This window comes from Boleophthalmus pectinirostris, unplaced genomic scaffold (assembly GCF_026225935.1).
Source record: "Boleophthalmus pectinirostris isolate CB_2022bp ecotype Guang Dong unplaced genomic scaffold, ASM2622593v1 HiC_scaffold_1, whole genome shotgun sequence".
Lineage (NCBI taxonomy): Eukaryota > Metazoa > Chordata > Actinopteri > Gobiiformes > Gobiidae > Boleophthalmus > Boleophthalmus pectinirostris.
This window is the reverse complement of record NW_026570970.1, coordinates 3,540,977-3,553,236: the sequence shown is the minus strand read 5'-3', so window position 1 is coordinate 3,553,236 and position 12,260 is coordinate 3,540,977. Positions and strand designations below refer to the sequence as shown.

Here is a 12,260-nt window from a genome sequence, read left to right as displayed (position 1 = left end):
TATATACAAACATACACCTGGACACATATATAAACACATATATAAAAAATGCTCAGTACTTTTGTGGAGGAGTTTAACTTTTTTTTTTTTTTTTTATATATATATCAAAATGGCCTGGATGAAACAGGATGTTGTAAAGCTGCTCTGTGGTGGATCACTGTGGTTGGAGAGGAGGGAGTTTTTCACTTACAGGGTTTTTCCAAATAGAAGCTGCACCTCAAACATTTGGGCCAATCAGTGGATTTACTTGATTCATCAGCCGTTTTTTACTTCATTTCACTTCGTACAAACCGTCCGATCTCGCAGCACTGGGATTCGTTCGCTCAACAGTCGACAGGTACTTTTTTATCATTTAACCAATCGCTGCTATTTGTTCGTGACGTATGTGATGCTCCACTAACAGGTCTGACTGGTATATTAAGCTTTTCCCAAATCCCATAGGAAGAACAATAACATCTTTTCTCTTGATAAAATTCACCAAACATTCTCTTTAAATCCTCGATCTCGGGAATTGTTGCCAACACAGAATGTCTGTCTCTTCTCTGATTGACTGGTGCCTGAACTCACACTTCTGGGGTCCTTGTGAACCGTCTAGTGCAGAGGTGTCAAACTCATTTTGGTCCGGGGGCCATATCCAAACGACTTTGATCCCAAAGTGTCCGGATCAGAAAACTCATGGAAAATATACTTCAAAAATAACAATAAGTTCAAATATTTGTGCAGAGAAACACAAATCTATTACAGAAATCTTTTTAAGTTGATGAACTCTTTCTTTTACAAAATATTATAATATTATGAACAACCTGAAACTTTAAGAAAAATACAATTTCAACACAAAGTTTGAACATGAACTTGTCTGTAAACAGGAATAAGTCCATTTTTGTTGTAAAATCCTGCACTCGGCTCCACTTTTCTCATGTTGGACATTTTTCTGATGAGGGTGTCACGGTCAACAGTCAAAACGATCGTCCTTTAAGAGCGTTTGGAAAGAGACAAGTCTTCATTTGTGCTGCTCTGGTGGGAGGGGCCACGTACAGAGACGCTGGAGACGCTGCTGTGATAAACACCACAGAAAATTAACAAGATTTTAATTTAAATATTTAAGTTGAAAATCAGCCAAGGGCCAGATTAAAGGTCTTGGAGGGCCGGATCTGGCCCCCGGGCCGTATGTTTGACACCTGTGGTCTAGTGTATTCTGATTCTTGACCTAGTTGCTGCAGAGAAATGAAACTGAGTGGAGGCAGTAGGTGGAGCCAACCAGGCTAAGATTTACCTGGACTCAAGAAGGAACAGAGAGGCCATGACTTGAGGTGAGTAATAGTCAGTTACATTTACTCGAGCAGCACAGCCTAAGTCATTTTAGTATTTTACACAAACGTGACTCTTGTGAGCTTTAAGCCGTGTTAGAATGTTCCCTCCTCAAAAACAGACCTGGAGTTGTGTTTTGTCCTTTATTATTCCTCTGTCTTCATCTCCAAAGCTCAAAACCCTCAGCTCCACCTTTTACTTTTTGTTCAGAAAAATTGGAAATTCCACGGCTGAAATTATCCACGTGATCCTAGTGAAGAAGTATTTAGTTTAAAAACACAGTGAAGCACTTCTTGTATTAAACATGACATCACAAGGTGGAACAGATTGTTTTCAGTTTGAGAGAAGAGCTCCTAAACCGCCTCAATATGCAGGTTTTGGGAGAATTATCACCAGTGCATATTATATTTATAGAGGGTCAGTTACTTTGGTTATTTTGGTCTTGGTTTAAAAAGTTTGGGAACCACATTTGGCAAAATCCACCTCAGCACATGGGCCTCGATTTTCTATCACACTTAGATTAGGTGTGTGGCGCCCTCTGCTGGCAACACTGAGGAGAGTTCTTTGACAGTTGCACAAGTTTAGTGAAGATGTACGAACTTTAAAAATAGGAGAAAAGCTTCATGGTTTCAATTTATGGTTTATTCCTTGTTGAAAGGTTGAATGGAGGATTTTTTTGTTTGTTTGTTTGTTTGTTTTAAATTGTCAATGAAAGTTCAAAATAGCATTATAGATGCAGCAGCCTTGTAATTATGATGACAAAAAAAGAAAATCTATCTACTGTGGACGGGGCCAGATAAACATTACGCAGACGCAAGACGACGTTTACTCGACCAACACGGCGGTTCTTAGAGGCATTTTTGAACTGTTGCTTCCTCGCAGTTCGCACAAACTTTTTGCGATGGCGACAAGAATCTATGACCAGTTCGCCGCAAAAGAAAGTCAGTTTTTGAGGTCACTGAAAGAAGAAGAGAAGAGGAAAAGGAGCAAAGCCAAATTAAGGTGATTCATGGAGATGCCTTCCAGCGATGGCGCTGACGCAGCGGTGATAACAAAACTCTGCAAAACTAGTGAAGAGAAACGATCTGAGGCTGTGCAAAAGTCTGTAAAATATGAATCAAAGGCTGTGTTCAGACTGCACCTGAAGTGACCCACATCCGATTTTTTGGCCCCTATGTTCCTGTATCTGATCTTTTAATGTCTGAACCACACAGATCAGATGTTTTCACATGTGACCAGGACACTTGGATCTGTGCTCCTGAAACTGATCCATATCTGATCTTTAACATGTGACTTCAGTCTGAACGACCAAAGTGCATTCATCCACCTACACCACAGGTGTCAAACATAAGGCCCGGGGGCCAGATGCGGCCCTCCAAGACCTTTAATCTGGCCCTCAGCTTATTTCTACTAAAATATTTTAATTATATTTTTTATTTAAATATTGGTAATTTTCTGCGGCGCTTAGCATTAGCAGCGTCTCCAGCGTCTCTGTACGTGGCCCCTCCCACCAGAGCAGCACAAATGAAGACTTGTCTCTTTCCAAACGCTCTTAAAGGACGATCGTTTTGACTGTTGACCGTGACACCCTCATCAGAAAAATGTCCAACATGAGAAAAGTGGAGCCGAGTGCAGGATTTTACAACAAAAATGGACTTATTCCTGTTTACAGACAAGTTCATGTTCAAACTTTGTGTTGAAATTATATTTTTCTTAAAGTTTCAGGTTGTTCATAATATTATAATATTTTGTAAAGGAAAGAGTTCATCAGTTAAAAAAAAATTCTGTAATAGATTTGTGTTTCTCTGCACAAATATTTGAACTTATTGTTATTTTTGGGGTTTATATGACATGAGTTTTCTGATCCAGACACTTTGGATCAAAGTCGGTTGGACACGACCCCTGGAACAAAATGAGTTTAACACTTCTGACCTACACGTCATCAACAAGACACAAACGTCACTATTCTGCACTGAAGTAGGAGAAAACTGTTCATGATCCATGTGACTGAAGTGAAGCACATCTCCACTCACCACAAAACACCACCACCAAAAACCTGCTCCTTCTCCTTCTCAATCTCCTCCTTAAAACAAGTCAGTTGTTCATGTTGTGGCTCCGGTACGAGAGGAACTTTAAAATCTCCAGGTGCTCGATGCTGCGTCCATGTTTGTTCAACTTGTGTAAACACAGAGACGCTCGCTGCGGTTGACGTCGTCGTGTCTCCAGTGTCACATGTGGGACACTTTTGGACCGTTTAATGTTCACACTGGAGTCACACACAAGTCACATTTAACTGGAAATGTGAACCACCTCGAAAAAACATCAGATTTCACATAAAAATCTGAATTGAGCATTAAGCCCTGCAGTCTGAACTAAGGATGGGCATATGATTAATCGATTAATCGATAATTGATCATTAAGAAATTAATCGATTAAAATTAATGTAATCGACAAACTGAATGTATGTGTGTGTGTCGTGACCAAACAGGTGTGTACATGTGTCTCTGCATCAGAAGGAGCGAGACACAAACAGTGGGTCAGTCTGTAACGAACCGAAGCACAAATGTGGATTTAACCAGGATTTGTAGAAGAAATTCCACACTTTCCGTTGCGTTGGGACAAGTGTGAGTCCATGTGCACAGTGGATAAAGCAGCACATATGTTTCTGTGTCCAGTGGGAAAAAGTTTTTTCCAGGTGAGAGTCGCTCAATGTGGATGACGAGGCCCCGCCCCCCTCCCCCCGTACGCTGTCCTGGTTTTGACAAACACAAATCTGGTCACACTGACCTGTATTCACCTGAGTCATGTCTTTTAATCCAACACAAGTTGAACCACATCAGCGACACAAGAGCTGGAGTTTTATCTTCACTTAGTTTATGTAAATTAGTGATGTGGTTTTAAGTTTTGTTTCTGTGAGATTTGAACAAAACTGAATTAAACACATTATAATGTCAAACAGCTGATGTGGATCTAGAGTCGTTATGTTTATATGTCGTAAAGTTGAATTTATTGATGCAGATTAGTGCAGATAGTAATAATAATGATGATCATTTTAATATAAAAACATTAATGATTAATCGATAATCGATCGTTAATTCTTCCGACGATCGATTAAGAAAATTTCATCGAATGCCCGTCCCTAGTCTGAACGTAGCCAAAAGGAAGTTACTAAAGACAGATTCACACTTCACATACAGTACAAACGAGTGACTCCATTTTGTGCCATTTTAGAGCATTTTAAAGTTTCCTGGAGCTGCTGACCCCAGTTTGACAGAATCACTAATATCTCCAAAACTAAAGCAGCACAAACGAAGCACAAACGATGAACATAGTTTTTGTTCAGGTTTGTGTTTGATGGGGGCAACTTCACGCAGGTCCCCTCCTCCCCCTCACTCCCCCGCAGTCCTCCACGTCTCGCGCAGGTTTGTAGCTTTATTTGAAATGTGGTTGTGGGTGAAGTTTAGATGTTTAGTCCCAGTTCAATTACAAAACGGTTTCACTGCAAAATAAGGAGAAAAAAAAACATTCTTCTTATTAACTTACTGCTAAATTACGAGTGTAGTTTGCGAAAAACAAACTGTCTCTAAATTTCATGAAAACAAAAGCAAAGCTGTGAAATAAATCTGCAAACACAAATTAAAATTGATCATGTAACCATAGAAAGACTCTTGATCACAAACCCACATTGATAAAATTAAAACCAAAATTGCGAAAGTTAAAGCCTTGATGAACAAATCCAAATTTCTCCTGAATTAAAAAGCCGATACCATCTGCTGTGCTCTTATTTTACCCCATTTAAGTTACTGTGAAGACGTCTGGGGAAATTCTTATAAAAGTAACACAGACTTTTTGTTAAAATTACCAAATAGGAATAACTCACTCAGTCAGAGAACTTACAGATGCACTTTTTTGCCAATCAAAGATTCTCTGACTTTTCTTTGACATTGCCTTTTATTTTGGTGCGACCCTGGACCATGAATTTTGTGCCTCCTTTGTCGTTATTGTTGGTTTGCGCGACCATGAATGAAAACAAAACTGGCATCTTTAAAAAATGAAGATAAGAAGTGACTGTATTTAGAGGGTTTAGATGTTCGTGGGGTTAGTTTATGGAACAATTTGAGCGATGATTTTAAAGTCTAACAATGTCAAAGCCTTTATAAAAAGAGTATAAAGCATTATGTTTTGAAAGATAAAAAGCTCTGGAAAGAATGAATTATACATTAAATTTTGTTTATTTTAATTTATCTTATTGTAGCATCCATCCCATGTTGCTAATGTGTTAATTGGATAGTGGTCGTACTATGGGCGGAGGAGGTACAACTAAAAATCTAATAAAGCTTTGTTTGGCAGGAATATTTTAGATACTTAACCCCACTAAGAATAAATGAATTTATATTTATATGTATGTAACCCAATGAAATCTCTACTAATATACACCAACAACAATATGCGCACAAAACTGTATAGAATGCAAAAATCTGTAATTTTGTTATAACTAAAACTGCACATAGGCTTAGGGAATGTGCAATAATTAACAGAACAGAAGAATGCAAAGGGTTTGCCTGTTAAGAATAATTTAAGGTCCTGTTGGTGCATCACTCGTGGTCAGACTTGGCTTCATATTTACTTTGTTTTATGGTGTTTGTTTATGTGCTGCTTTGTGTTGTTTTGTCCTGTTTTTTGATAAAACATGTGACCCCCCTGTCCCAAGACAAATTTCTCCCATGGGAGACAATAAAGGATTATTTTATCTTATCTTATCTTATCTTATCTTATCTTAGTGAATTAGAATGTTTAAAATTAAATGACAGCAGTGTGTCTGTTGCACTTAGAATTTACAATACAATTGGGAAAAAAAATTAAATAATACCTTCTTGTACTTCAGTCAAATTTTCAACCCCCAACTTATTTCACCAGTTCAGTTCAGTTTTGGTGCAGGCCTGATGCTGCTCGGCTGCGCTGGGGCCTTAGAAACATAGAAAATGACCGCTTCCTCTAACCAAAACAAAAGCACGTGAGACTCAGTGCTCCTCACAACACTGTAGGTCCAAATCAGTGAGGGTCAGGCTGGGCACGTTCCATGTGCAGGACTCAGAGCAGCTCACACACGTGCCTTTGACATCCACAGGAGGGTCCACAGAGAGTGGCCTTGCTCCGCTGTGCATTAAAAAGTCTCTTTTTCGGGTTTGGCATTAGAAGTACTTTTTACTTCAACCTTTCGGTCACGATCTTTGAGTTTGGAGTTTGTTTTGTTTTGTAGTGCTGCTGAATGACCGAATAAACTACTACTGTCAATCTACTACTACTTGTATTTATGTACTCATTCTTTGATTTACCAATCACTTGTATGAATCCTCTGTGTGTTTGACAACACTTTCTGTGAGCAGGTTCACAACTCCAAATCTGACAGTAACTTGGCCTTCATGGACATTTACACCCTTCTCTTTGCTTATATATATTTATATTTTTAATCTTTTCTTTAAAGTGTCTTTATTTGGATCATGAAGACTGTTGAGTTTGTAAATATTTTAAATTGTGTAATAGAGGCAAATGGACATATAACAAAATAACAGATTTATTACATTCTTCACCAAAACAATTTTTTCAGATGTCGTTTATTAGAGTTTGTTTGTTTGTTTTTTATTAAATCCCCATCAGCTACTGAAAAACAGCAGCTACTGAGTCTTGGTTCCATCCTTCAGTCTTACGTGTCAGTGGTCAGATAAAGAGCAGAGGCACAGGGATCTTGGGTCAAACCATTTATTAGATCAGATTACACTTTTTTTTATCATTCACAAACTGTAACAGTTTAGACTTTTTCACAACAAAACTACCCAAGAAAATCACATGTATTTGAATTACATTTGTTACATTTGAAAAGAATCTGGTCAAAAGTGTTGACTTAAAGAGAAAACAGGACAGTGGGGATGAGTTTGACAAAGATCATCTGGACATTTGAAGCTCCTTTTACTCTGTGACAACAGTTGCTCCACTTGGTTTCTTAAATTTGGCTCGGGCATCTATTCCGGATGCCTCCTGAGCTTCTCCCTCAGGAGGTGTTCTGGGCCGTCGCACTGGGAGGAGGCGGAAGAATTCCATAAAAGGGAGGACGTCGATGGATGGGCACATGATTGTCTATCAGGACCCCGTCTTTGTAGCCTTTAGTAGCATTACCAGTGTGCGACGTGTCGCTTCTCGCTGTGACACACAGATGTACTCTGTCTTTGTGTTGTTGAAAATATACAGCTTCCTTCCACATTTTGACCACCACCTCATCTTTCTTGAACCATGGATGTTCTGGCTGTAATTGTGGTGGCTCATAAGTCTTCCCCGACTTCAGAGCTTTCAGGTACTGACCCATCTCCTCCAGCTGAGGATCTGCGTTCCCCAGAGAGGTGAAGGCATAGACCCAGCGCTCTTCTTCTCCTGGAGCCAACACAAACTTATAAACCTCAGCCTGAGTGGGCAACACTGGGAATCCCTCCATGATGTCTAAAAAGAACTGAACCATACTGATCTCCATCTCCTTGTCCTCCAGCCACTTGGTGAGTCTGTCCTGGCTGAACGGGGACATGAGTCTCTGGTCAAAGAGACTTCTGAGGACGCTCTCGTGCACTGTCCCCTCTCGAATGGCAGGACATGTCTCTGCCATCTGCCCCTGCAGCTCTACACTGTAATAGCGACACAGTTTGGAGAACTTGTGCACCTGGTGCTGAAACTCAGGGAACTTCCCCACTGCACTGACAGACAAACATTCATTACACTTCATGGTAATGTTTTCCAGATCCTTCAGAGTCTCCTCAGCCTCCAGCACTAAACCTCCACTGATGCCTTTAGTCACTGGAACAGGCTCATATTTAAAGACCTCCAGTGGAAGCAGCCAGACCTTCACAGGAACAGTGTTCACTGGTTCTTTGCCGTCTGCTCCCATCAGCAGCTTGGGCAGAGTCACATAGGTCTGAACAGCTGCATCAAATGTTGCAGGATTACTCTCAAGAAGAAAATCTCCATAAAACTGAACAGACAATGTTTTAACTAGGTCTTTTTCTTCTTCAGTGAGTTCTACCTTTGCCTCTCCGTGAATATCACACGTAGGAATCTTTTTGACAGTTACCTCCAACTGTCCTTTGACAGTCTGGAGGTCACTAGATTCTACCTTCTGACTGTCGAACACAAAGAAAGCGTTGGCTCCGTACTCTATCCCTGTGACCACATGTGTGCCCAGGCCCTTCTCATGACTCACACTGTTCTGGATTTTCTCACACACATCTGCTGTGAGGGACAACTGCTCAAAACGAGTGGTGGCCTGGTATTGCAGGGTCACTCTGCTCTGGTTTTTAAATTGTTTTTTGTTGTTCAGGTAGTTGGCTGACCCCCCCACTTCAATCAGGCCACTCAGAAAGCTGAGCTTCACAGACGCGTTCACATTCAGGTTAAAGGACGTGTCTGCAGTGGAGTCTGACGATCTGACGTCAAAGTGACTGCTCCTCTGGGGCTTCTTCACCGTCAGACTTTGTAAAGTTTGTGAGTCCCAAAGGGCCATTCCTAAAACAAACAAACACTGGTCATTTACAGCACATTCTCTGCACACAGCTGACTGTACACAGTCATACTTGTATACTAGTGTACTAGTACTTCTTCTTCATCATTCTCTTGATGAAGTAAAAACACCAGCAGGTTTTAGTTGACTCTGTTCAGCTCCAGTCAAATGAAGCTCACGACAGGAGCAAATTTGGAGCCAGGTTCTATTTTAGGAATTGGAATTTATTAACGGACAAAATTGAAAAATATAAAAACTGGGATCATGTAGACTGGGTCAATACAAACATTTTAACAACATGTCGAGGCTCTCAGCAGCAGTTATAAAGAGAGGAGCCACAATATTCCAAAGTCAATGGGAGCCAGAGTCAGAAGGAGCCGGAAGTTCCTCCACGAGCTCTTCCTATTTGAAACACCGCGGTTAGCAGGTAAAGTTTACTCAAGTATTTATACAGTCTATGCTCTGCTTTCATTTGGACGCAGCAGATTTAAAAGGTTTTCATTTATTTTTTTGTTTATTCGTTACAGTTACATCACCAGATTCATGGCCCTTAAAGAAGATGAAGCTCACTGTGCTCCTGCTACCATCATCTCAAATTAGAAACACATTACATTGTTTTTTTCTGTCACCATTTTTTGATTCTCTGTTTCATTATTCATTTGATATTTTGGTTCAAAGATGCATCTGCAGCTTCTGTTGAGAAAAATGCAAAGTGCTTCATAAAGTGTAACAGAAACTGACCTGGGATGAGTTGGTCCTTTGGGGCGTTATACAACATGCCCAGAGTGAACGGTCGGCCCAGACCTCCAACAATCATCTGATTGTTTTTAGCCTTTTTCTCCAACTGTGGAAAAACACAACCAAGACATGAGACATGTTTGACAAATAAAAGCTGGACAAAATGGGAAAAAAATCATTTTCAATGTATGAAACATAATTAAAACTAATAAGTGTAGCTTTTATCATTATGATTTATGAACACAGACAAGAAAGGCCTTTTTAAAATGAAGTCCACAATTTAATAGAGTAGATATAAAAGAATGAGAACGTCACACATCAGTTACTTGAGACGGTGGAGGAGAGGGAGCAGCCCATGAACATAACCAGGTGCTGTTACTGCCCAAAAATCATCTGTACTTAAAATAAAAAGGCCCCTGTCGATAATGAGACTGACCTGATGAGTTTTCATGAATTATACAGCCCTAGTAAAACATGGAGCTGCTCAGTGCTCACCTGTGCCATCGTCGTCCTCTGAAGTCTTCTGGGGTACAGGTGCTCTGAACGACAGGCGCTCTGAACGACAGGCGCTCTGAACGACAGGCGCTCTGAACGGGCACAGGCGCTCTGAACGACAGGTGCTCTGAACGACAGGCGCTCTGAAGGGCAGGCGCTCTGAACGACAGGTGCTCTGAACGACAGGCGCTCTGAACAACAGGCGCTCTGAAGGGCAGGTGCTCTGAACGGCAGGTGCTCTGAACGACAGGCGCTCTGAACGACAGGTGCTCTGAACGGCAGGTGCTCTGAAGGGCTCTGAACGACAGGCGCTCTGAACGGCAGGGCAAGGTCTGAAGGGCAGGTGCTCTGAACAGGTGCTCTGAACGGTGCTCTGAAGGGCAGGGCTCTGAAGGGCAGGTCTGAACTGAACGACAGGAGCTCTGAAGGGCAGGTGCTCTGAACGACAGGTGCTCTGAACGGCAGGCGCTCTGAACGACAGGTGCTCTGAACGGGTGCAAGGGCTGCTCTGAACGACAGGTGCTCTGAAGGGCAGGTGAACTGAACGGCAGGTGATCTGAAGGGCAGGCGCTCTGAACGACAGGCGCTCTGAAGGGCAGGTGCTCTGAACGGCAGGCGCTCTGAAGAGGCTCTGAGGAAGCAGACAGGCTGCTGTCTTTTATAGGGGCGTTGGTTGTTGGAGGAAGTACAAATCATGACTTTATAAGGACATTTTCTTTGACTCAGACAAACTTCGTTGATTGAAAAGGATCAAATAAATTTAAATAAGTAGCAGAAATGGCAAGAGACTGATGTGAAATAAGGCAGAAGTATATAAATGTATATGTACAAGTCAAATTAAAATATAGAAATATAGTCATTAAAATATATGTCAGTTATACAGAAGAGGTCGAAAGGAAAACGGTGCAAAGATGATATGATGATTGGCAGGACACAGGTGTTATATAAGGAAGAGTTGTTGTACATTTGTACGGTTTATAATCTACAGATTATTTAAACATTTCCACAGAAATCAGTGAGTCACGTCAGACACTGTTTCAGGGTCTGAGCGACCAACAAAAACGGGAAGCAGCACAATGACACACCCTGGTGTTTAAAACATATATATCATCATAATATATCATCATAATATATAATCATAATATAAAATATCACCATAATATCTCACAATAAAGAATCACCCATCAGCAGCAGCAGTGTCTCATCCCTGATAACCAGAACTTTTTTCAGTTTTGAAGCATTTCTCTGCTGAAATTTTATGTTTGTGAAACAGCTCAAACAAAATAAGGTCTGCAAAATTCACTTTTTCATTTAAAACTGATCATCACTCAGTCGTCCTCCAGAAACACGTGTCACAGTGAAGTGTAGTGCTGCTGTGTGTTGTGATCTCAGGGACCTGCAGACTCTGGGGTTTAGTGTCTGACTCTGGGCTTCACACTTTACACTGGTGAATTTGAGGCTGGATCCAGTCCGTATTTTTATGTTAGTAAAATAATTTATAGGAGATTTTGCAGTGTGTGATCAAAAATATGCTGAGAAAAGCTTTTCTTGCACACACTTTCGACATTTCATGAAAATAGGAAGTGAGACACATATGACATTTGCGACATAGCTCAAGGCCCTGGTCTTTTTTCTGTCTGGTGGTATGAAACGCCTTAGCAAAAGTTAAACATAGTTCTCATGAACAACAATTCTACAATTGTAAAAAAGCCTTTTGGTGAATGTAACACGGTGGTCGGTGGTTAATGTTATTTCCAGTTGCGGTGTGTCCGTGAACGCAGCGCTTTGTGTGGCGCTCCTGGCTTCACTCATTAGAAACTAGAAAAAGGTGCACACCTTTGTGTTTTTGTCGGGGTTTCTGCAGGTAGTAGCAGGCGGCGTGTTGTGCGGCGTTGGCAGTGGTAACAGCAGCCGCCCTGTGTCCCAAGCCCCATGCTGGGCGCTGGTCCTTTGAAAAATGGAATCATATCATATTCAGAAACAAAAGTACGACTCCTGTAATGAGCTGAAAAGAGACGCACATTGTCCCGTAATACTGTGAGAATCAAATATAGTCAGTGGTGCTTTATAAGAAAATGTAGAGTAAACGTGTTCTCAGCCTCTCCTGCTCTGTGACCATTGAGCTGCACTCACATCCTGCTCGTGAGCTCACTGGTCGATGTTTCTTGTGCTGTGAAAA

General features: G+C 41.1%; 1 protein-coding gene across 1 annotated transcript; it reads right to left on the bottom strand.

Moving 5' to 3' along the window:
- Positions 1-7,240: 7,240 nt before the first annotated feature.
- Positions 7,241-10,146, bottom strand: LOC129408699 (neoverrucotoxin subunit alpha-like). The gene is made up of 3 exons (XM_055153012.1): positions 10,082-10,146; positions 9,590-9,692; positions 7,241-8,853 (listed from the first exon to the last, which is right to left on the bottom strand). Exons 1-3 carry the CDS (start codon positions 10,088-10,090, stop codon positions 7,358-7,360), a joined length of 1,608 nt encoding a protein of 535 aa, XP_055008987.1. The 5' UTR covers positions 10,091-10,146; the 3' UTR covers positions 7,241-7,357.
- Positions 10,147-12,260: the final 2,114 nt, after the last annotated feature.